The 26,783-nt window shown below is 38.9% G+C and overlaps 1 protein-coding gene across 1 annotated transcript in view; it reads left to right on the top strand.

Moving 5' to 3' along the window:
* Positions 1 to 2,565: 2,565 nt before the first annotated feature.
* The window catches only part of ergic1 (endoplasmic reticulum-golgi intermediate compartment 1), a 38,429-nt gene continuing 14,211 nt past the window's right edge, over positions 2,566 to 26,783 (top strand). Inside the window, exons 1-4 of the mRNA XM_089019801.1 lie at positions 2,566 to 2,731; positions 11,471 to 11,532; positions 21,403 to 21,475; positions 23,175 to 23,269. Coding sequence (XP_088875927.1) covers positions 2,712 to 2,731; positions 11,471 to 11,532; positions 21,403 to 21,475; positions 23,175 to 23,269 — 250 coding nt within the window. The 5' untranslated portion in view covers positions 2,566 to 2,711. The remainder of the gene's footprint in view (positions 2,732 to 11,470; positions 11,533 to 21,402; positions 21,476 to 23,174; positions 23,270 to 26,783) is intronic.

Genomic DNA, 26,783 nt, shown 5'->3' with positions numbered 1-26,783 from the left:
AGGTGGCCACAGGAGGTAGCCATTTTGTGCCTCTTTTCTGGTGATAGTTTCTCCCCAATGTTGCCTCAAAATGGCATGGAATAAATTATTGAATCAATTGCAAACATGTATGCTTTCCTCTTCAGAACTATTTGAATCATATTCCTAACTGGATGAGTAACAAGAAAGCATATTCTCAGAATCTGAAGCCATTGTTTTGATTTTCAAGCAATGTAAGACGTCTTGGCGTGATGTCACGAACTGGGGGCGGGACTTTCTGAAAATGCCCAATTCGCAGCTCAATTTTTTTGCAGATTTTGGACACTTTAAGTCATTTTTATTGGTGTTTTGCATTTGAATAAAAATATCATACTGCGTGTTTTGGCTATTTTAGATGCTATAAAACGTTTTTCTGATGTCAGTTAAGAAACAAAAAAGTGACGTCGGTTGTCCTTTAAGTCATAATGTTAAGTGATCAGCGATATATGTGTATTCAGCGTTTGCTTTGATACAATATTCCAATTAAAATAAGTTGTATCTTATCCAACCCATTTTCTCATCCGCTTATCTTCACAGAGGTTGCGGGCATCCTGTTGCCCATCCCAGCTTTACATGTATTTCCTGTATTCCCAGGAATCCATGATTTACTACTCTAGTCTGAATTTTAACAGGATAATGCGGGGACATTGATCTGTTCTGCCTATATGTCAAAGGATACATAGATGAATGATAATTTTTTTTGTAATTATTTGTAATAAATAAGACTCTTCAGACAAATTATGTGAAACTGGAATTTACTGCAGATTTATGAATGTCATTACGGCACATTATAGTCTTCTAGTTAGGTAGCCAGCTAAGGTAGCTGGATAGTTAGACAGCTAATCCATAACAAATAGCTAGGTAGCCAGATAGATAGCTCGCTAACAGATAACTAATAGATAGCTAGCTAGCTGGTTATATAGCTAATCTATAGCAAATAGATAGCTAGTTAGATAGGCAGCCAGATAGCTCGCTAGTTAGACAGCTAATCTATAGCAAATAGATAGCTAGCTAGGTAGCCAGCTAGATAGCTAGCAGATAGCCAGCTACATAGCCAGATAGCTCAAGTGATGGTCCATCACCACATCTCATGATGACTGATTATTATTATTATTATTAATTCTTATTTGGATTTTTTTCTGAATGCTTCTTTATTTTTGCGGTAACACATTTAATTTCATTTTCACTATATGTTATAATATCAATGTCATAAACTACATAGCTAGCTAGGTAGCCCGCTAGATAGCTAACCAGATAGCCAGCTAGCTCAAGTCATGGTCCATCCCCACATCTCATGATGACTAAGTAGCTTTTTTATTTTTTTTTTTTTGGGGGGGGGTAAAAATGAATCAAAACATTGACTTTGCTTCTAAAAAAAATATTGGCTCATTGTAGATTGTATGTGGAGACATTTAATAATTTATTTTCAAAAATCTATGACATGCAAAACAGCCATGTCAAAACGAGAACAGGTCAGTTCGTTAATTTTATATCTTGTTCTTTTTAGAATTTAATCTGTGGTTGTATTTATGTCCCTTGTTTGTGATTGTAAAGTGTCCATGAGAGCTTTGAAAACTGCTTATAAATAAAATATTATTATTATTATTATTATTATTATTTGGATTTTTATTCTGATTGCTTCTTTATTTTTGAGGTAACAAATTTAATTTAATTTTCACTATCTGTTACAATATCAATGTCATCACAATAATTAATTGTTCAATTAACTTTTCAAACAAACTAAAATGATTTTCAGTTTATTATCAATAGCATAACTTCGACTTTTGAAGAATCCTCAACACATATGTGCCAGAGTGGAAACATAATATGGGAAAATCCTACAGAATAGAAGATACAGAAGCAAATTTGCGCAAATTTCTCTGTCCGAAAATTAAAGTTTCGCCATTTTGCACATAAAAGGAAATATAGAGATTTATAGTGGTACAAATTACATTTATAACAAATACCCGAAATCAAATGTTTAATTTAATATTCTAATAATTATAATTAAAGAATAATATTCATATAATTATATGTATCTGCTAACTCCCAGGGGTACGTATAATTGATATCAAGTGTATTTAATTTAATATGTGTTCGCTTTTTTGTTGAAATAATATTTACATCACGTTTCGACTGTACAGATAACATTGATTTGAATTGACAGAAATTTTTACATTTTAATATACAGGTACCTGTATATGTCCTTAATTTATATGAATAAATCATACTAGTGTAGTGTATTTAATTTCATATATGTTGGCTTTTTTGTTGAATTAATATTTACATAACGTTTTCGACTATACAGATAACATTGATTTAAATTGACAGAAATGTTGACTGTTAAGGGTCCTTGTTGAGAGTTTTGAAAGGCGCTTATAAATAATAATAATAATAATAATAATAATAATTATTATTATTATTATTATTATTATTATTATATGTTGACATTTTAATACTGTATAAAGGTACCGGTAGTTTCATTCATAATTTCAGCGTTCCTTTCCTCAGGAAGTTAAATCACGACCACCCGGAAGTAGTTCTCAGCCAATCACATAGTGCAAAGACTCCCAAGATGATGTCAACCCCGGTTCCCAAGAACAACCGGTAGCTCTGAGAAGATTCCGAGAGCTCAGTTTCGCTTCTGGCTTTGTTTAAATTCACCCCCACATTTTACCTGTACCAACACCATCATGCCTTTCGATGTGAGGAGGTGAGTACTCGACTTCCGCTTCTATTTTGGCTCGAATGTGGATGTGAGAATTTTTCGGCGCATCCCTGCAGCTCCTTCCTACCAACGAGCCACTCCAAGTTGTTGCGTTGTCACATCTGGCATGAATAGGCTTCATTGTGACATTGTTTTGTTGCTCCGTTGATGCTTTATGTATCCTTTTCCCCCACCATCCGGAGGTTCATCGGGGGGAGGGGGTTAATTCGCCTGCGGGCTCTCGTTTACGCCGATTGCCTCCTTTGCATATTTGTCGTTTGTTTGAGTGATGACGCCTTGTAAATTCAATTCACAAAAGAGTGCGAAAGGCTGTAAAAGCACATTACAGTAATCCCTTGTTACTTCACCGTTCTATGATCACGCCTCTTGATTTATCGCGGCTTTTTTTTCGAACCTAAAAAAATATAAGGCCGCAAACGGTAGCGAAAGAGTACAGTACTGTAAAACAAAAGCGGGTCCCAGAGAGGCAGCATACAGCATTCTTGGATGATTTACTGTTGTTATTGTTTAATTTATTCGTCCACTTTGAGGCATCACTATGCTGTAAATGCATAAAACCGAATAAATGTCAACAAAATGTGTACTTTTAATGATTATTTTAATTTCATGTCAGATTTTTCTATCAACGCGATCGGATTGTGGAGGTAAGTGAAAATAAGGTTGAGCAATTAATTAAATTAAAATCAACTTGCTAATGTAGAATAATGCAATTCTCAAATCGCCGTTTACATTTTTTCAAACAAAAGCAACTTCATTTCAGTTAATTAGTCAGCATTATTCATTGATTTTTTTTTTAAATAAATATGTGCCGGTACATTATTTATGCTTCTCTGGTGTCGATATAAATTCTGTGTTTAAAGGACAACCGACGTCTCCGGACATGTTGTGTCCATAATTTTAAAATGGCTTCCAATGACTTCTACTGAGCATATTTTACAAAGATTCCACAGCATATAGCTATATTTTATGTTTTAAGACTCGTGCTGAATATTCCGGAAGTCTTGTTTTTGAGTTGGTGACGAGTCCTCACCCTACGTCACTGAAGGAACGCCCCTGACCGAAAAAAGGACACATTGTAGCAGTCCTTCCATCACGTCAATGCATTTTGCTGTACTTTGGTCTGAAAATGTCGTGTAGGACCAAAAAGAGGCAGAAGAGGGCGACAAAGCTCCATGTAAGGAATTAATTACAGGATTAATTCCTTACACGGCTTTGTTGCCATTTTCTGCCTTTTTTGGGTGCGACATTTCCCACCCCTGATGCCTCAAAATGACACGGAATAAATTCTTTAATTGATTGCAAACATGTATGCTTTCTTCTTCAGAACTATTTGAATCGTATTCATAACTGGATGAGTAACAAGAAAGCATATTCTCCGAATCTGAAGCCATTGTTTTGAATCTCGAGCAAGGCAAGACGTCTTGCCGTGACACCACGAAGAAGGGAGCTGGACCTTCTGAAACTGGCCACTTCCGGGTTCATTTTTTTGCAGATTTTGAACAATTTAAGTCATTTTATTGGTATTTTGCATTTCACAAAAAAAAATGAGGTTCAATTTGGATCGTTCGTACAACAGACTTCTTAGGCAACATACACTTAGTTATGCTGATGAGGTGATACCAGAGCAAATGGGGCAAGCACGCCAGTTGTAGACCTCACGCTCAGGCAGGACAATAGAAGTAATCAGTCAGGACAATAAAAGTAATCAGTGTAGCCGCAGGGAGTAGTCCTCTGCTCCCCCCAACCTGAGTGCAGGGACCAATCATAGCAGAGTCTGGCACCGCCACGTCTGGACAGTAGGGATATATATAAGGCCGAAACTACCAGCAAAAGACTTTAGTTCGCTGACGAAGCATCTTGGATGAGAAGCAAAAGGTCCGACACCTTCAAAGAAGTACAGATGACGGCTGAAGAAACCTTTTCATCGATGTACCACTCCTGTACAACTGAGAGCTTCCACAGACGTATTGCAACGAAATGGTGGACATTTGGTACACATCTTTGGAAAGCCATAAATTGACTACAAATTGACAGAAATCGCTGAAACTCTGGTGAATGGTCTTCCATAAACTGACTATAGGGCCGAAACTACCAGTAAGACTTTAGTTTGCTGACGAAGTTTCTTGGATAAGAAGCGAAACATCCGACACCTTCAAAGACGTACAGATGGCGGTAGAAGAAACCTTTTCACCGATGGACCACTCCTGTACGACTGAGAGCTCACACAGACGCATCTTTTTCTAAGTATCCCTGCAGTTCATAACTTGTCTCAATCAGCCAACTGTAAAGCATTACTGTTTTACAGTCTGTCGGTTGTGACCATACAGTGGGGGGCAATGTGCGGGGTTCAGGGGGAACGGAGGGGATCACCAAGTGGTCAAATCCTATTGATATGTTGCACTGATGACTCATAGAAAACTTGCAATTGCAACACTGGACCAGAACTGCGTTGACTAATTAATTTACATCGGTTTCAGTAGTGTATGTCACACCTCTCTGTCAATTGCGCCATCGCGTTGACACTTTCCCAGAAGAACGTGTGTCGCACAGCATGTCCGATCACACAAACCCCATCAAGCGTGTGCTTCCTCACGCACGTATAACGCAAGGTTGATGATTTCATTGAATCGCGCCTGATCATGGGAGTTTTGCTTGTTGTGTTAAAGCATCATACGAGTACTATATTTGACTTAGTACAGTGATACCTTGGCTTACGAACTTAAAGGACAAGCGACATCAGTTTTTTGTTTCCTAACTGACATCAGAAAAATGTTTTATAGCATCTGAAATACCCAAAACACGCAGTATGATTTTTTTTTTGTCAAATGCAAACTACCAATAAAAATGACTTAAAGTGTCCAAAATCTGCAAAAAAAAAATGAACCCGGAAATGGCCAGTTTCAGAAGGTCCCGCCCCCTTCTTCGTGGTGTCACCCCAAGACGTCTTGCCTTGCTGGTGAATCAAAACAATGGCTTCAGATTCGGAGAAGATGCTTTCTTGTTACTCATCCAGTTATGAATATGATTGAAATAGTTCTGAAGAGGAAAGCATACATGTTTGCAATCGATTAAAGAATTTATTCCGTGCCATTTGAGGCAATAGGGGGGGTGTACCACCAAAAGAGAGGCAGAACATGGCGACAAAGCCGTGTAAGGAATTAATCAGCCCGTTTCCACAGGCTGATTAATTCCTTACACGGAGCTTTGTCGCCCTCTTTTGCCTCTTTTTGGTGCAACAAGTACAGCAAAATGCATTGACGTAATGGAAGGACTGCTACAATTTGTCCTTTTTTCGGTCAGGGGCGTTCCTTCAGTGACGTAGGATGAGGACTCGTCACCAACTCAAAAACAATACTTCCGGAATATTCAGCGCGAGTCTTATAACGTAAAATAGAGCTATATGCGGTGGAATCTTTGTAAAATACGCTCAGTAGAAGTCATTTGAAACCATTTTACAAATTATGGACACAACTTGTCCGAAGACGTCGGTTGTCCTTTAATTGGTTCCCAGACAGAGTGTAAGGCGAAAAGTGTGTATCCCAAAAATTAATTTCCAATCGGAAACCATTAAAATGAGAATAATCCGTTCCCAGGTCGCCATAAAACATAATTTTCTACTTTCTGATTTTCTAAGCCTTAAAACTACACAACATATACCTTATTTTATGTATAATAAATGTGCTATGGTATTATAATTAAATAAATACACTGTACTGTATAATAAAGTCGTTTTATTTACCTTTGTGATGGTCGATGGCTTGTTGGAATTCAGGAATGGCGCTCTACATCACATTTTCAATTCCCGATTAAATTGCCTGAATAGCAGTGAATGAGTTAAATATAAGATGTTGTACTTTGAATTGAGACAAATCAGCCCATTTCTAACGGAGCTTGGGCGCCATCTTGTGCATTTTCTGGGATGCTACATTGGAGGCCTGACGGCTCGAATTTATATCGGAGGACTTCTTTAATCGATTGCAAACATTTATGCTTTCCTCTTCAGAACTATTTGAATCATATTCATAACTGGATGAGTAACAAGAAAGCATCTTCTCCGAATCTGAAGCCATTGTTTTGATTCTAGAGCAAGGCAAGACGTCCTGACGTGACGTCACGAACAAGGTGGTGGGACCTTCTGAAACTGTCCACTTCCGGTTTCATTTTGAAGTCGTTTTTGGACACTTTAAGTCATTTTTATTGGTGTTTTTCATTTGACTAAAAATATCATCCTGCGTGTTTTGGGTATTTTAGATGCTATAAAAACGTTTTTCTGATGTCAGTTAAGAAACAAAAAAAATGGTGTTGGTTGTCCTTTAACTGACACAAGACTTGCTAGCAATTGACTCGTACTGATTCATTTGCGTCACACAAAACATTTGATAAGGTTCCTTCTAGAAAAAGCAACGTCGCGTTTTAATTTGTTTGGGATCGGAGTCGGACGCTACGCGATGTCCTCACTGATCACCACACGAAAGCGAGCAGAGAGAAGTGACGCTACGAGGCAGACGTGCCGATTGCAATTCAGGAAATTGCAACCGCCAAAGACGGCCTCTTTATGTCAACATTAATATTCATACTTACATAGTGTCCCCCCCCCCCGGAGAGGAAATGAATGAACGTATCAAAGGTGTGATCTCCCTCAAAGTATGTAGCGGACACACACGATGTTCTGGCTATCTTTATCGCCGTCATGAGAAATTCAGACGCGCAAATGCGTAAGAAGAGACTGGGGAGAAAAAGAAACGTAAGCAGATGTAAGTGCTGTGACACACATGCAAATGAGGTCACCTTGGTCATCATTCCCTTTGAATTTATAATAATTAAAATTAGGTTTTTAATTTATGTATTTCATAAAAAAATAATTATTATTATTAGTATTATTATTAGTAGTAGTAGTAATAATAATAATAATTGTTATTATTATTATTGTTATTATCATTATTAAAATACATGAATAAAAACATAACAATACCTATTGTTATTATTATTATTATTATTATTATTATTATTTTTATTATTATTATTATTATAATACATTTCATTTATAAGCTCATGACGCTTTCACTAAACCACTGAATAATAATACTAATAATAATAATAATAATAATAATACATTTAATTTCTAAGCGCCTTTCAAAACTCTCAAGGACACTTTGCAGTCATGGCTACTACTACTAGTCCTACACCTACTACTACTACTACAACTACTACTACTAATACTACTACCAATACTACTACTACTACTAATTCTACTAATACTAATATTAATACTACTACTACTTTACTACTACTACTACTACTTTACTCTACTACTACTTTACTACTACTACTTTACTACTACTAATACGACTAATACTAATACTAATAAATTTCATTCATAAGTGCATTTCAAAACTCTCAAGGTCACTTTACAGTCACAAGATAAGTTTATGTGGGTGAGCAGCGGCAGCCATACGCGCCAGCATTCACTCAACTCGGAAGAAACTCAAATAGATAGAAAGTTAGCTAGCTAGCTAGCCAATAGATAGCTAATAGCTAGATAGCTAGCCAGCCAGCGAGATAGATTTGTTTGCTTTCAAGTTACAAAAAGTTACCGTTTGGACAAAAAGACAAAAAACATATATATATACATTTTTTTTTTTGTAAAAAATAAAATAACTCAAGGACTAAAAATTGAAAATCAAATTGAATCGAGGCATAGCTTAATCGGATTGGATTAGCCTTTAGTGTCTCGCAGTGGTGAAATTTACATTTCACAGCAGCCAATTTATAAAAGCAAGCGGAGAGGAAAAAAAGAAGTAGAAAAACAAAATAGAGGAGCTGCTGTAAAGGCAGTAGTTTTGTCCAAACAGTAACTTTTTGTAACTTGAAAGCCAACAAATCTATCTAGCTATCAATTGGCTAGCTAGCTAGCTTTCTATCTATTTGAATTACTTCCGGGTTGAGTGAACGCTAGCGCGTGTGGCCGCCCCTGCTCACCCACAGAAAAACCTATCCTGTGACTGTAAAGTGACCTTGAAAGTTTTGAAATGCGCTTATAAATGAAATATATTTTTATCATTATTAAATCATTTTGGCTGTTAAACTACATTTCTCACAATATTGAGATTCATTTGTATTTTAGTGTAGTTTTTTTTTTTTTTTTTTTTTTTTTTTACACAGAATCAGACGTTTGTGAGTTTAAATGGATTTTCTATCAATCGTTGTATCCTTCGTAGAAAGCAAAAGTGAGGATATGGTTAAAGTGAAGTAGCAGAGTCTGACCCGGCTGGACAGGAAGCACCTCCTTCCCACTTCCTCCCCCACCCTGCATTGCCTCAGCCGTCATGATTTCACTTGCAGCCCGGGTTGGAAGATATGTCAACAGATGTGACTGTTTTGGCAGGAGATGAGGAAAGGAGTATGTGAGCGCTTGTGTGCTATGAGTGGTGCCGTTTGGCTTGAAAAATATAGCGCAGCCCAAAAAGCATGAGCTCAAGCGTGTGCATGAGCTAGCTCATGAACTATAAAATAGTTCTGTTGTTAAATCACACTTTCCCCCCCTTCTCCTCTTCACTCCCTGAAATAGTCTTCAAGGACAACTGATGTCACTTTTTTGTTTTTTAACTGACATCAGAAAAACGTTTTATAGCATCTAAAATACCCAAAACACACAATATGATATTTTTATTCAAATGCAAAACGCCAATAAAAATGACTTAAAGTGTTCAAAATCTGCACAAAAATTGAGCTGGGTACGAATTGGGCATTTTCAGAAAGTCCCGCCCCCAGTTCGTGACGTCACGCCAGGACGTCTTGCCTACTCTAGAATCCAAACAATAGCTTCATATTCAGAGAAGATGCTTTCTTGTTACACATCCAGTTATGAATATGATTCAAATAGTTCTGAAGAGGAAAGCATACATGTTTGCAATCGATTAAAGAATGTATTCCATGCCATTTTGAGGCAACATTAGGGCAACAATGGATCAACAGAAAAGAGGCACAAAATGGCGACCTCCAGTGGCCACCTCCGCTTCCACAGGCTGATAAATTCCTTGTATGGAGCTTTGACTCCCTCTTCTGGCGGCTTTTGGGTGCAACACGGTTCACAGACCAAACATGTACAGCAAAATACATTGACGTAATGGAAGGACGCTATAATGCGTCTTTTTTACGGTCAGGGGGCGGTCCTTTCATGACGTCACGTACGGACTCGTCACCAACTCAAAAACAAGACTTTCTGAATATTCAGAGCGAGTCTTAAAACGTAAAATATAGCTATATGCGGTGGAATTTTATTAAAATACGCTCAGTAGAAGTCATTTGACGCCATTTTACAAATTATGGACACAACTTGTCCGGAGACGTCGGTTGTTCTTTACATGACATTAATAGAGGAGTCACTGTATGATGATGAGTTGTGCAGTAATTCATATTTTGGAGTGTTTTTTATGGTATTGGTCCAATTTATTGCAGAGGTGGATAATTATAATAATAATAATAATGATGATGTTGACGATAATAATAATAATAAAAAACTATAATAACTATAAGCTATCTAGCTATCTGTCTAGCCACCTAGCTATTAGTTATCTATTAGCTAGCCAGATAATTTTCTATCTATTTGAGGGTTGAGTGAACACTGGCGCATGTGGCTGCCGCTGCTCACCCACAGAAAAACGGATCCTGTGACATTAAAGTGACCCTGAGAGTTTTGAAATGAAATATATTGTGATTATTGTTATTATTGTTATTAGCTATCTGTGAGCTTTCTAGCTAGCTATCTAACTTATCCTGTGACCATAAAGTGACCTTGAGCGTTTAGAAATGCGCTCAGAAATGAAATGTATTATTGTTGTTATTATTAATAGCGATCTATTAGCTAGCTAGCTTTCTATCTATTTGAGTTACTTCCGTGTTGAATGAACGCTGGCGCGTGTGGCTGCCGCTGCTCACCCACTGAAAAACTGATCCTGTGACTGTTAAGTGACCTTGAGAGTTTTGAAAGGCGCTTAGAAATGAAATGTATTATTATTATTATTAGTAGTAGTAGTAGTATTCGTATTAAAGTATTATTATTATTAAAGTATAATTATTATTAAAGTGACCTTGAGAGTTTTGAAAGGCGCTTAGAAATGAAATGTATTATTATTATTATTATTATTAGTAGTAGTAGTAGTAGTAGTAGTATTAAAGTATTATTATTATTAAAGTATAATTATTATTAAAGTGACCTTGAGAGTTTTGAAAGGTGCTTATAAATGAAATGTATTATTATTATTAGTAGTAGTAGTAGTAATAGTAGGAGTAGTAGTAGGAGTAGTAGTGGTGGTATTATTATTATTATTAATATTATTCAGTGGTTTAGTGTGTGTGTGTGTGTGTGTGTGTGTGTGTGTGTGTGTGTTTGTGTGTGTGTGCGTGGGTGTGTGTGTGTGTGTGTGTTTTTTGGGTCTTGTGCTTTCTTGTATAAATGTTATGTGTGAGGCAACTACATTGAGGTGAGGTCAAAAATGTAGTGCAAACAGCAGGGTGTGTGTTGCGGCAGGCTGTCTGGGCCTGTATAAGTAATGGCGGCGTTCCACTGCTAACATTCCAGCACTCTTCCGTCATATCGCACAGCCTGACGGGTACATTATGTTCTTCCTTTCTCATGTTTACTTTTTCAACATTTTTTTTTCCCCCACTTGACCCCCTCTTACCACCCCATTTCTCCCGTTTTGTTTTGTTTTTCCTTCCCAGGTTTGACATCTACAGGAAAGTTCCCAAAGATCTCACCCAACCCACATACACAGGCGCTTTCAGTGAGTGCACCCCATTTTACTTGAACTTCCTTTTCTTAACAAAACAGTTGTCGACTGATCTACATGGTTATTGCATTCTATTCAACTCATTTACTGCCAGACGATGTGCAAAAATGTGTCCACCCCAGTGCCAGGGTTTTTGTCATTGTCACTCAAATTCCAGGACCTACAGAATATTGAGTTTTAGGACTACATCCACATTCAATGCAGTGTAAGAACCGTACAATCCATTCTTTCATCAGGACAAAATAGTTCATTCCTAAATTATGTGTCTGTAGTTATATGATCTCGAAATGAGGGTGGCTGTCCAAAATACAATGCAATACATACATATGGGTTTATATAGGGCTTTAACAACAGCTCAAGCTGTAACAAAGCGCTAAAATGGAAAAAATGGAAATGGTGCCCCCTAGTGGAAGGGATAAAACATTGCCAGAGGTCTGGCCAGTGCTTTATCGGTGCTTGAGTGGTAAACACGTCCGCATAGGGTTACAGTTAATGGAAAGTAATGAATAACTCTATTAATAAAACTAAATTCTTTACTACAACTACTACTTCTACTACTACTACTACTACCACTACTACCACTATTACTACTACTTCTACTACTACTACTTCTACTACTACCACCACTACCACTACTACTGCCAGTACTACTACTACTACTACTACTACTACTACTACTACTAATAATAATAATAATAACAATACTAATACTACTACTACTACTACTACTACTACTACTAATAATAATAATAATAATACTTTGATTTATATGATAAATAATAATATTAATAATAATAATAATAATAATGTGTATTTATAATAATAATAATAATAACAATACTAATAATAATAATAATAATAATAAATAACAATAACACTACTACTACTAATAATAATAATAATAATACTTTGATTTATATGATAAATAATAATAATACTTTGATTTATATGATAAATAATAATAATAATGTGTATTATTATTATTATTATTATTATTATTATTATAAATGCACTGCTCAAATTAAAATACATTTGCATTGCAGTTTTCAAGTCAAAATTCACATTTTCTGTCAAAATTCACTAAATAGTAACCAAAGTTCATTTTTCATATGACAGTTTAATTTAGTTTTTGGTTTCAGTCATTAAACTAAAATTACCGTATTTTCCGGTGTATAAGGCGCACCCCAAAGCCTTGATTTTCTTCAAAAGATGACCCTGCACCTTATACGCAGGTGCGCCTTATATGTGAAGTCATATTGAGACACAACAGGTCTCATAACGACTGTCATTACCCACCGACTCCATTTCCCCCTGTAGAAGTAGTGTGTAACCGAGCCTCTGCTATAGCACCTTATAATGTAATGTGCCTTATATTTGGAAAACTTTTATATATTGACATATCATATTTGGAAAACCTTTTTCATTTATTATATATGAAAAAAGTTTGAAAATACACCATTCATTGGGGCGTGCACCTTATACTCCGTTGCGCCTTATACACCGTAAAATACGGTAATCAAAGTTTGATTGTTTGACAAAAAGTTTAATTTCTCCACTGTGAGACTAATAAAGGCAAATCCAATCCAATCCAATCCAATCCAATTCCTTATGTAGTCTTCTGATTGTATTTTTGTTTTTGTTTCTTCTATTTGCTTTCTATTGTGTGAACGTAGGCTAAATCTAGCTGTTATTTTGTGTACATGGAGATCCGCTGCTATTCAAGTCCGTAATCGTGGCATAGCGAAGTCAACGCACGTACCGTTTGTACCCTTTTGGTTCACCACAATGACAACATTGTTAATGATGGCCGCAGGCACTTTGGATACTGAATATTTTTCCGACCACGTCATGAGTTTGTCACCAGTAAGTCATCATTTAATCATTTAAAATGTTCACCACTTCAGAAGGTCCCATGACACACTTTGGGCTCTTCAGTCATCTTTTCATATCGGTCACCTGATGAAAGCGGATTGTCCGACAAGACCGACAACATGACATAATGTTTCAGCGTTGCTCATTATAAACACCTTCCTGGTTGACAGGGAGGAGAATGGGGCTGTTAAAGATGTCCGTTTCCCAATGAAGAGGGAAAAGGATGCAAGTCGTCAGTTACCACCCTTCCTGTCGCCATCTACTGTCTGGTCGTAAAGGCCATGGCTTTTTTTTTTTTTTTTTTTTTTTTTTTTGTGGATACCTCAGCTTACGAACTTAATCGGTTCCCAGAAAGTGTGTGTAAGGTGAAAAGTTCGTCTGCCAAACATTTATTTCCCATAAGAAACCATTAAAAATGAGAATAATCCATTCCCAGGTCCCCATAAAAGATAATTTTCAACTAAATAAGCCTTAAAAACTCCACAAAATATACCTTATTTTATGTATAATAAATGTGCTATTGTATAGTAACTAAAGACATCAACTGTACTATATAATAAAATCCTTTTATTTACCTTTATTATAGTAGTTGTCAATGGATGACGAACTTCCAGGTTCCCTCTTGATGATATCCGAGTGAAGTTGCAGTGCTTTCTCGGCGATAATACCCTCACTCACAATGTCCCCTGCTAGCTGCTTTTCGTTAATTCAAATCAACAGAAGTTTTTCAACCTCTTCTGTTACCTGAGACCGATACTTAGACAACACAGAAACACCCTTAGCCACACATAGCAATGGTCGACTTAGCATACTTGTAGTGGGACGCTAAGTCACACAAACGCGCACCTCATTTGTGTTCGATTATCTCCTTCTACTGCTCCACTGGAATTTTCTTTTTTGTCCTCTTCGGCTTAACATTAGCCTGTGGTGGGGTCTTTTTCGGTCCCATAATAGCAAAAGTACTCCACTCAATAACAAACCACATCTGCAGTTAAAGGGGGTGTGGAAAACTAGTCCGCCAGCCACTGTGACGCTCCGTGTGGTTTGGTTCGTTTATATTCTCGCAAATTTAATGTTCATAAAGCGAAAACTTTGTACGCTAAAGTGTTCGTAAGCTGAGGTATCACTCTATAGGGTTGACCAGCCTTTGGGAGGGAACTACAAACGACCCCTCTTTCACATCACAGAAGGCTAAATATTTGAACCCTAGCACACTTCAGTGCGTTTGTTTTAGCGCCACATTCCTTCGGGTTATGGTATTTGCATTTAACAATACGTCCATTTTTAATCACGGTGGTGCTTTTTTTCCGGAGGGACCCCCCCCCCCCCCGCCCCCAATGTCATGCGTAATATTTGTTCGGCCTGCCCCGTGCTGATAGAAAACTCTCATTGTTCTTGTTTGGTGTTTAAAACAAGCCTCAAACAAGCCGCGGGCGGGCTAACCGTCAAAAAGTGCGACTGTTTACAGAAGCATGCAGCATGGCGTCAGACTCTGGGAATTACACTACTATACGTTTTCCGGGATCTAGGTCATGTACGTTTTCTCCCCCAAGCCTCCGTGACGCCACTAAGAAAGGATGAGCTCATGTTATACTACTTGCCACTTTTTCCTCCCGTGCTTCCCCAGGAATGGATTTGGGCAGCGCCCTCTCGCCATTTACGCATTTTGACAGCCACTGGCGTAACTTTGTAACTTTACTGCGCCAGCGCCAAGTCTATTACGATTAGCGCATATGACTACATGATCTGCGCCACATATGACTTACAGTGATACCTTGGTTTGCGAACCCCTTGGCTTACGAAGTTTTCGGTTTACGAACGTTAAATTTATCAGAATTTGGCATACGAACTTTGTTCGTACACGAAGCTACCTCAATGAGTGGTGTGTCTTTCGCGAACGAGCCCGTTCTTCTAACAACAAAATGGCTGCCGACTGTTTTTGTCCTCTATACCCAGCCCCCAGTCTTCGGTTACAGCCACGTGATTGGTCCAGAACGCAGCAGTGTGGAGAGGTGGTTTAAACATTAAAAAGACAGGCAGACGACAGTGAGAGAGTTTCAACTTTGATATTTCAAAAGCAGAGTGTAGACTGCAAGGTTAAAATATCCCATCAATCAGGCTCCACAAACAACCTGCACAAGCCATCTGTACACTTGATGCGAAAAGCTATCAACCCATCTAAATAGAACACAATTGCTGAGGAACTAGGTAAAATTATCGCAGAGAAAGCACCTATAAGGGATCATTCCTCAAGATGGTGAAAGAAGAAGGCTACGTTCCTCATCAAGTGTTTAATGCTGATGAAAGCGGCCACTCCATTCCATCAAGCCATCAACGACCATCACAAAGGGAAATAAAACGACTTTATTATATAGTACAATATATTTCTTTAATTATAATACCATAGCACATTTATTATACATAAAATAGGGTATATTTTGTGTAGTTTTAAGGCTTAGAAAATTAGAAAGTAGAAAATTATGTTTTATGGGGACCTAGGAATGGATTGTTCTTATTTTAATGGTTTCCTATGGGAAATAAATTTTTGGAATACACACTTTTAGCCTTACACACTCTGTCTGGGAACCAATGAAGTTCGTAAGCCAACGTATAACTGTACTTCTGTTAAAATAGCTAAAGAAACACATTTAGTCAAACAGCAATAGAAAACTGTTCGTTTTCCTTTCATCGTCTGCTATCCCACCCTTCCGATATCTAGTCATAATCACCTTGCATTTGCTTCAGTGCGTTCCAAAGTCATAGTAGAGGATATCGCGCTTTTCCGTGATCCGGCGGAAACTTTCGAAAATGCATTTACCCATGGTGCATTGCAGTATTTACCCTCGAACTGCATCGACATCGATGGTTGCAATATGGAGCCTTAGAACAGGAGTAAAACTGTAAAATACATGAAAAACCGGCAGCAACCACTCATTTGACGACAATGAGGTTAAAATCTTAGCGAAAGAAAATAGATGGTTTGAAAGGGAAGTAAACAAAGCTATTTTTATAAAACAGCAAAATCCTTCACTAAATCGCCATGGTGGGGTGAGGTTCAATTTGGATCGGTCCTACAACAGACTTCTTAGGCAACTTACTTATGCTGATGAGGTGACACCAGAGCAAATGGGGCAATCAGGCCAGTTGTAGACCCCATAATCAGTCAGGACATAGAAGTAATCAGTGTAGCCGCAGGGAGTAGTCCTCTGCTACCCCCGACCTGAGAGCAGGGACAAATCATAGCAGAGTCTGGCACCGCCACGTCTGGACAGTAGGGATATATATATATATATATATATATATAGGGCCGAAAATACCAGCAAAAGACTTTAATTCGCTGACGAAGCCTCTTGGATGAGAAGCAAAAGGTCCGACACCTTCAAAGAAGTACAGATGACGGCTGAAGAAACCTTTTCATCGATGGACCACTCCTGTACGACTGAGAGTATTGCATTGTATTTGAGACAGCCGTCCTCATTTCACGCTCATATAACTCCAGACTCATGTAATTTAGGAATGAACTCTTTTTTTCTGATGAAATAAGAGAGTCTCGCGTTTCTTACGCTGCATTGAATGTTTATGTCGTCCTAAAATTCAATATACTGTGTGTCCTGGAATTTGAGTGACAATGACAAAAACCCTGGCACTAGAGTGGACACATTTTTACACATCGTGTGGAAGTGAATGAGTTAATTTCCTAGATGCTAGGTGCTGTTTGCGACACTGTTGTTTGTCAGTTAAACATGACCCAAAGTAGATCCGCCAACAGCCGCAAGTTTGACTGTGATGCCTTTCCAACCGCAAGGTCGTGTGACTGTGATCCTTGGTGACTGTTGCCACGTAAACACGACTCACCTGCTCAACAAGAGGCTGCTGGCTGGCCAAGGCTTCTCACCACAGCGGTCTGACCGCTGTGGTGAGAACTGGTTGTGTAACTGCGTCAGCTTCTTCCCTATTTTATTTGTTTTATTTTTTTTTTTTTTTTGAAAGGACAACCGACGTCACTTTTTTGTTTTCCTGACATCAAAAACGTTTTATAGCCTTAGACTCTCTTCTTTCATTAGTAAAAAAAACACAGTTAATTCCTAAATTGGAGTTATCTGAGTTTTAAAGGGGGGTCAGCTGTACTAAATACAATACAATATTTATATATTGATTTATATAGTGCTTTAACAACAGCTGAAGCTGTAACGAAGCGTCAACATGGGAAAAAGGGAAATGCTGACCCCATGTGGAGGAAAAAAAAAACATTTCCAGAGATCTGGCCAGCGCTTTATCGGCACCCAAACAAGAAACAAAAAAAAAAAAAAAAACAGAATCAATTCGGGAATGGCTCTCTGTCATATTTTCAATTCCCGAATAAATTTGTAAATGGCAGTGAATGGATTTATATGTTCCATTTGCTGGAGAGTACAACTCCATCTTGGACAGAAAAAAACCAAAATATATTTCAATTTTTATTAGCTTTACATGACACACTTCTGGTTCGCATTCCACAAGTTTATAATCCATGCTGAGTAAAAATGTTTAGTTCAAACTTGTGTTTACCGTATTTTCCGTTGTATAAAGCGCACTGGCGTACAAGGCGCTCCCACAATTAATGGTGTATTTTAAAAAATGTTCCATATATAAGACGCACTGGACTCATATATATAAGGCTCACGTTCAATGAATGAATGAAAAAAAAATCCAAATATAAGGCACACCAAAATTATCAGGTGCTACAGTAGAGTCCGGGGGTTACGCACTACTTCTTCTATAGGGTGAAATGGAGTCAGTGGCTGCTTACAGCCAGGGGTTAATATTACTTAAACGACAACCGACACCAATTTTTTTGTTTCCAAACTGACATCAGAAAAACGTTTTATAGCATCTAAAATACCCAAAACACGCAGGGTTCTATTTTTAGTCAAATGTAAAACACCAATAAAAATGAGTTCAAGTGTCCCAAAACTACTTCAAAATGATCTCGGAAACGGCGAGTTTCAGAAGATCCCGCCCCCTTGTTCATGACGTCACGCCAGGATACTCCAGACACAAAACAATGCCTTCAGAGAGTTCAGATTCGATTCAGATGCTTTCTTGTTACTCATCCAGTTATGAATATGATTGAAATAGTTCTGAAGAGGAAAGCATACATGTTTGCACTCGATTAAAGAAGACCTTCCGCATCAATTCGAGCCGTCTGGCGTCCAAATTAGCTCCCAGAATATGCACAAGATGGCGCCCAAGCTCCATTGGAAATGGGCTGATTTGTCTGCTGGGAATTTGTGTCAGCTAGTATCAAATAGTAGTCTTGGTGCAACACACAACGATTCAGCATTGCGTTATTGATGTTTTTTTCCTTCTAATTTCGCCATCAACACGATGTTTTCAGACCAAACAAAGTACCCAAAATGCATCGTGTGTCGCTTTCTCGATCAGGGGCGTTCCTGACGTGACGTCACGTCAGGCATTGTCACCAACTCGAAAACAAGACTTCCTGAATATTCAGCGTGAGTCTTAAAACTCACTGCTACAGGACTGTCCTTTTTTCGGTCAGGGGCGTTCCTTCAGTGACGTAGGATGAGGACTCGTCACCAACTCAAAAACAAGACTTCCGGAATATTCAGCGTGAGTCTTAAAACTCACTGCTACAGGACTGTCCTTTTTTCGGTCAGGGGCGTTCCTTCAGTGACGTAAAATGAGGACTCGTCACCAACTCAAAAACAAGACTTCCTGAATATTCAGCGTGAGTCTTAAAACTCACTGCTACAGGACTGTGCTTTTTTCGGTCAGGGGCGTTCCTTCAGTGACGTAGAATGAGGACTCGTCACCAACTCGAAAACAAGACTTCCTGAATATTCAGCGTGAGTCTTAAAACTCACTGCTACAGGACTGTCCTTTTTTCGGTCAGGGGCGTTCCTTCAGTGACGTAGAATGAGGACTCGTCACCAACTCGAAAACAAGACTTCCTGAATATTCAGCGTGAGTCTTAAAACTCACTGCTACAGGACTGTCCTTTTTTCGGTCAGGGGCGTTCCTTCAGTGACGTAGGATGAGGACTCGTCACCAACTCAAAAACAAGACTTCCTGAATATTCAGCGCGAGTCTTAAAACGTAAAATATAGCTATATGCGGTGGAATCTTTATAAAATGCGCTCAGTAGAAGTCATTTGAAGTCATTTTACAAATTATGGACGCAACTTGTCCGGAGGTGTCGCTTGTCCTTTAATATCACATATAAGGCACACCTGCATATAAGGCGGAGGGTCATCTATTGAAGAAATTGAAGGATTTTGAATTCGCCTTATACCCTGGAAAATACGGTACTTTGATGCTGTATGCGTTGGCACTGCATACGTCAATGCCCCCCGGCCACTGTTTGTGCAAATACTGTTACAATGACAGTAGTTTGAACTCCAACGTTCTATGGAAGTGTAAAATATTTCGGGTGGATTTTGTGAGTCACAAGTATTTTACGTCTTCTTAGGAGAAAAAAAATGGCCGTTTTGCCAATGAGCTCACCTCCTCCTCGGCGCCATGTTGCGATGTTATTTAATGTGTAATTAGTGTAGGAGGGTGTCTAAAAACGGTGTCGCAGTGGAGCGCCTGAGCCACCACCATTAGAGCTGCTATTCATGGGAGTCTATTTACAGCTTGGGTGATTTCATTCACGTCAGCACCACAGCTCATCTTCGTCTCCTTCGTGGAGCAGAACGGCTCAATTGGTTTACATCATCTCTTTAAAAATAGTGATGTCATTTGAGATTGACATTGGAGAAGTTCCATATGTCTTGGAGGCTGTGTGTGTGTGTGTGTGAAGTAAATATAGTGATACGTCGGTTTACAAACCCCTTTGCTTACGAACTTTTCGGTTTACAAACGTTACATTTATGAAAATTTTACCTTGGCATACGAACTATTTTTCGGGATACACACGGAGCTGCCACAATGAGTGATGTGTCGTTCGCGAACGAGCTCGTTCGCCTTACAAGAAAATGGCAGCCAGCTAGTTTTTGGTCCTGTATTTCCCACCCCCAGTATTCGGTTAAAACCACGTGATTGGTCAAGAACGCAGCAGTGAGGGGAGGGGTTTACAGACAGAGAGTGAAGCCATTCTCCAAAAAACAAAATGGCAGCCAACATTTTTTTTGTCCTGTATATTCCGCCCCCAGTCGTCGGTTAAAACCACGTGATTGGTCAAGAGCTCAGCAGTGAGGGGAGGTGGTTTATACATTAAAGAGACAGGCAGACGAAAGTGAGAGAGTTTTAACGTTGATAGTTCAAAGGCAGAGTGTAGACTGCAAGGTTAAAATATCCTCCACAAATAACCCACACAAGCCATTTCTGCACTTGATGCAAAAAGCTATCAACCCATCTAAACAGAACACAATTGATGAGGAACCAGGTAAAATGATCGCACAGAAAACACCTACAAGGGATCATTCCTCAAGATGGTGAAAGAAGAAGGTTACGTTCCTCATCAAGCATTAAATGCTGATGAAACCGTCCACTCAATTCCATCAAGCCATCAACGACCATCACAAAGGTAAATAAAACTACTTTATTATACTGTCCAGTTTATTTCTTTAATTATAATACCATAGCACATTTACGTCTGTGTAAGCTCTCAGTCGTACAGGAGTGGTCCATCGATGAGAAGGTTTCTTCAGCCGTCATCTGTACAAAAGTGAAGGTTTCGGACGTTTCGCCTCCTATCCAAGAGGCTTCGTCAGCGAACTAAAGTCTGACTGGTCGTATCGGCCCCATATATATAACCCTAATGTCATAGCACATTTATTATACATAAAATAAGGTATATTTTGTGTAGTTTTAAGGCTTTGTAAATTAGAAAGTAGAAAATTATGTTTGGGGACCTGGGAACACATTATTATCATTTTAACGGTTTCCTATGGGAAATTATTTTTTGAGATACACACTTTTCGCCTTACACACTCTGTCTGGGACTCATTGTATATTCATTTACACTCTGCTCTCCTCTGCCCACAGTTTCCATCCTGTGCTGTGTCGTCATACTCTTCCTCTTCCTCTCGGAGCTGACAGGATTCATAGCCACTGAAATGTAGGTTGCCCGGTTTCTTGAAGTATATGTTGAAATGTGCCAGGGAGGCTGCAACACACGCCTCGACACACTGGCCAATAATAATAATAATACATTTCATTCATAAGCGCCTTTCAAAACTCTCAAGGACACTTTACAGTCACAGGATATTTTTTTTCTCTGAGTGAGCAGCGGCAGCCACCCGCGCCAGCGTTCACTCGACCCGGAAGTCACATAAAGTTAAAAAAAATAATAATAATAGCAAATAATATGAAGGGTTTTGCTGTTTTACAAAAACCCTGATTATGTTCTATGACTGGCTTTGATTGCCCCATTCGCTCTGGTCATTAACATGCCCAAGCCTATGCGGTAACGACCTAAGAAGTCTGTTGTAAGCACGGTCTAAATGAAACCCTAAACCATCATTCCGTGAAGGGTGTTGCTGTTTTTACAAAAACCCTGATTATGTTCTATGAATGGCGCTGATTGCCCCGATTCGCTCTGGTATCACCTCATTAGCATGAGTAAGCCTATGTGGCATCGGCGTGTTTTCCTGACAATTCGTTTTGAGAACTGGAAACTCAGGACAGATGGATGGACAGACACGATCTCAATGATTATATATTTACAGAAGCAGAGATAAACAACTTAGTTTGCTACATACATCCCAAAAACGCCACTCCAATCGTAATTAGGCGAGCCAGGAAGTAGTTTGTGACAAACAATATGGAAATGACTCCGGCAGGGATAGTTTAATCTTCACAATATGGGTTGACAGCAACCACCGAAAGATGGATTGATGATCCAAAACAGCTTATCTTCACTGTTCACTCAAAACGATATTAACTCATTCACTGCTAGACAATGTGCAATTACAGGTAACATCCCATTTACGACCGGCGCAAGTTACGACCACCCGTACTTACGACCACGACCGCCAGACCTTTTTTATTGTTTTAATTCTACGGTTGCCACCGCTACAGGTAGCAACGCGACTTTTCGCCTTACACACTCGGTCTGGGAACCAATTAAATCACTGTAATTTCTAATTGTTTTTCAGCTGCCTTTCATTACTTTTCCCCTGTTGCCCCGCTTTACAGGCGTGTGTTTTTTAAGCAGTTAACCAATCACATTTCAGCCATCATTTGTTACCAGGGTACAAAATCTACCCGGACGCCTTTTAACCAATCAGAGCTTTCCCAAGCTGTGATTGGCTCGTCGCATGATTGGCAAGTCACTAACCAATCATGGTATCACTAGTCGCTAGTGATAATAGCATACTAGACAGAGCTAACACGCTGTATCGGTAGCGAGCTGCATACGCAAACATATTGTGTTGATTTAATAGCGGTTTTCCAACCCGCAATGGCTAAAGGAAGAGAGGAAATGGATTTGCTTGGAGATTTATTGTTAAAGCCATTTTCAAGACAGACCTTTCAAGAAAAAATGGACATTAAGAAAGTTCGGTCAGTTGTTTTCTGGCTAATGCTAGCTTCTAGTGGACTCGTAGTAAATCACAACATACTTTTTTTCAGTCTGGGTTGATTCAAATGTATCACTACTGAATGCCTAGCGCTGAAATCCAACAGAAACTTGAAGTTTTTTTCAAGAAAAGTGTCAGAAGCCAGAAAATCACAAAAAGTATCAATCAGGCGGATTGATGGATTTTGCATCCTGTTAACATTAATGACTCCAACTGACTATCTTCTTCTATTTCTAGTGTCAATGAACTGTATGTGGATGATCCAGATAAAGACAGTGGTGGGAAGATAGAAGTGAGTTTAAACATCAGTTTGCCAAACTTACACTGTGATTGTGAGTATCAACACTATATACACACACAAACACACACGCCATTTTCTAAACTGTAGATTTGCATGCTCTCCGTTTCATAATAATAATAATCAATTTCATTTATGAGCGCCTTTCAAAACTATCAAGGTCACTTTACAGTCAGAGGATCAGTTTCTCTGTGGGTGACCAGCGTTCACTCAACACGGAAGTAACTCAAATAGATAGAATGCTAGCTGATAGCCAATAGCCAGCGAGCTAGATAGCTAGCTAGCCAGCCAGATAGCTATATAGCTAGCTAGATAGCTAATAGATAGCGAGCCAGATAGACAATATAGCTAGCTAAAGATCGTTTTAGCTAGCTTTTGTAGCGCTAGCTAGCGAGATATCTATATCTATGTATTTATTTAAAGGACAACCGATGCCTCCGGACAAGTTGTGTCCATAACTTGTAAAATGGCTTCAAATGACTTTTACTGAGCATATTTTACAAAGATTCCACCGCATATAGCTATATTTTACGTTTTAAGACTCGCGCTGAATATTCCGGAAGTCTTGTTTTTGAGTTGGTGACGATACCTACCGTGACGTCACGGTAGGTATCGTCACTGACCTTGAAAGTGACACACAATGCATTTTGGGTACTTTGTTTGGTCTGAAAACTTCGTGCTGATCCGTGTTGATGGCAAAACATTTTTCTGATGTCAGTTAGGAAAGAAAAAAAATGTGTCGGTTGTCCTTTAACTATTTATTTGATTACAATAGTGAAATTGCCTTTTTTTTTTTTTGCTGTGTCAAATTTTTACTGTGAAATAGCATGTTTGCATGTTTGCTTCTTGTCTTTGCCATGGCCTTTCATCGAGGCCTGTGTTTTGCTATGCCCCCACTTAGTGACACTCCTATACAGTGAGACCTCAACTTACAAACACCTTATCTTACAAACTTTTCGTCTCACAAACTTCAAATTTATGAAAATAAACCTTATAATAAGCACTATTTTCATAATACACACCCACCACGGCTGGCAGAGTGATCTTCGGCGGAAGCACACGACCGAACAGCACCAGATGTTAAGTTACCAACAGTCCTTATGGAAGGTGACTCTCCTTCCATGAGCCATCAACGACCATCAAAAAGGTAAATAAAATGTTATTTTAAGGCACAGTTTATTTCTTTAATTACAGTCCTCATGTAATATGCCTCTCAAACAGCAATTCCTTTTGACCTTCGGCCTCCAACGCCATTCCATCAAGCCATCAATGACATCACAAATGTAAATACAGTGACTTTATGATGCAGTGTATGATCACTTTATGATGCAGTGTATTTCTTTCATTACAATACAATAGCACATTTATTATACATAGAATAAGGTATGTTGTGTGTAGTTTTAAGGCTTATTTAGTTGAAAAGTATATTTTATGGAAACCCGGAAACGGATTATTCCCATTTTAATGGTTTCCTGTGGGAATTTCTTTTTTGAGATACACACTTTTCGCCTTACACACTCTTATCTGGGAACCAATTAAGTTCGTAAGTTGAGGTCTCACTGTATTCATTTCCCCCCCTGATTTGATGTGTTGCTGTCACATGATCAAGGTCTGCCTTTGACATCCCCCTCGGCGATGTCAGGACGAAGAGCCGTGTCTGTTTATTTTCTCACTTCGTGACCGCTTACAAAACTATGTCGCCTGCCATGAATCAAACAAGCAAGGAGAAAACTACTGAAAATTTGCTTCCAGATTTGGGGCAAAACTGCTGTTGAACTTGTGTTTTGACAAGATCACTCATGACACGCTAAACAAAAGCCAGACTGAAATCCGAATTAAAGTTCATTATGTTTTTTTTTTTTCTCCAAGCAGTTTACTCAGTCCATTTTTTTCTCGCAGTTCTTAGTCTTTGCAATTCTCTGCCCGAAAGGTCATGTTGTATGTTTTCCAGGCTTCTTAATATGTCACTATGCATCCCAAATGTACTAAAAAAAGAGTCACGTCACCACGGAAAGCGGCCTCGCTTTTACTTGCTTTTCCGCAATTAGACATCCTCTTCTTCCGCTGACCTCAATCTTGCTGCATGACTGTGGAAAAGCAAAACCGCGCCCCGTAATAACCTCAACATCGTCCTCGTCATCTCCCCAGCCCGGATTCACTACTTGTAACTTTTAAATCTCTTAAAAATGGAGAAACGCTGTACAGTGATACCTTTGCTTACGAGCGCTTGAGCTCACGAACTTTATTAAATTCGCGAGTATGTAGTGTTGGCTAACAAACTAGTTTTCGGCAGACAAACCAAACCACACAGCGCCACGGTGGCTGGCGGAGTAGTTTCCCACACCCCCTTTTTGAGTGCAGACCTGGTTTGCTATCGAGTGGAGTACTTTTGCTATTATGGGACAGAAAAAGACCCCACCACAGGCTCGTATTAAGCCGAAGAGGACATAAAAGAAAATTACGGTAGCGCGGAAGGAGATCATCAAAAAACACAAACGAGGTGTGCGTGTGTGAGACTTAGCGTCCCGTTAGCAGTATGCTAAGTCGACCATTGCTATGTGTGGCTAAGGGTGTTTCTGTGTTGTCTAAGCAACGGTCTCAGGAAATAGAGGTTGAAAAACTTCTGTTGATTTGGATTAACGAAAAGCAGCTAGCAGGGGACAGTGCGAGTGACGGTATTATCGTTGCGAAAGCGCAGCAACTTCACTCGAGGCAATGACATCAACAACCATCACAAAGGTAAATAAAATGACTTTTTTATACTGTACATCAGGGGTGTCAAAGTCATTTTTTGCCGCGGGCCACATTGTAGTTATGGTTTCCTCTCAAGGGCCGTTATGAATTTGGGGAACCCATTAGAATGTTTAAATCCCTTCAAGTATTACATATAGAGCACAGAGCAAATTAATGAATAACTCGTTTTCAAATCTGAAGTCAAGAATAATGACTTTTATTGTGGTTGACATCCCAAAATATGACATTTTGGCTCAGATTTTAGCAATCATCATGGAATTTAACAAGTTTGATTTGCTTTCGCGGGCCGAAAAAAATGATGTGGCGGGCCGGATTTGGCCCGCGGGCCTTGACTTTGACACCTGTGCTGTACAGTTTATTATAATCCAATAGCACATTTATTATACATAAAATAAGGTATATTTTGTGTCGTTATAAGGCTTATTTAGTAGAAAATTAGGACTTGGGAACGGATTATTCTCATTTTTAATGGTTTCTTATGGGAAATAAATGTTCGGCAGACGAACTTTTCGCCTTACACACACACTTTCTGGGAACCAATTAAGATCGTAAGCTGAGGTATCACTGTATTTTGAGATGGCTGTCAAAAAAAGAAAGGCGTCCGACATGCCTTCCACGTCAAAGGTCAAACAGACGCCATGTAGAGGTCTTTAGTGGACAGCCTACCAACATGTGATAGTTGAAACATAGCCGGTTGCTGAAAATAGGCCACTGCCAGTCTGTCAACACACAACAAACTGCAAGGGTGATACACAAGTCGTGGCAAAGCTCTCCACCAGGCTGAATCTAACATT

This window comes from Hippocampus bargibanti, linkage group LG02, assembly GCF_051943395.1.
Source record: "Hippocampus bargibanti isolate YZ-2025 linkage group LG02, ASM5194339v1, whole genome shotgun sequence".
NCBI classification, from domain to species: Eukaryota; Metazoa; Chordata; class Actinopteri; order Syngnathiformes; family Syngnathidae; genus Hippocampus; species Hippocampus bargibanti.
The sequence above is the reverse complement of the archived record's forward strand: the minus strand, read 5'-3'. Positions and strand labels throughout refer to the sequence as shown.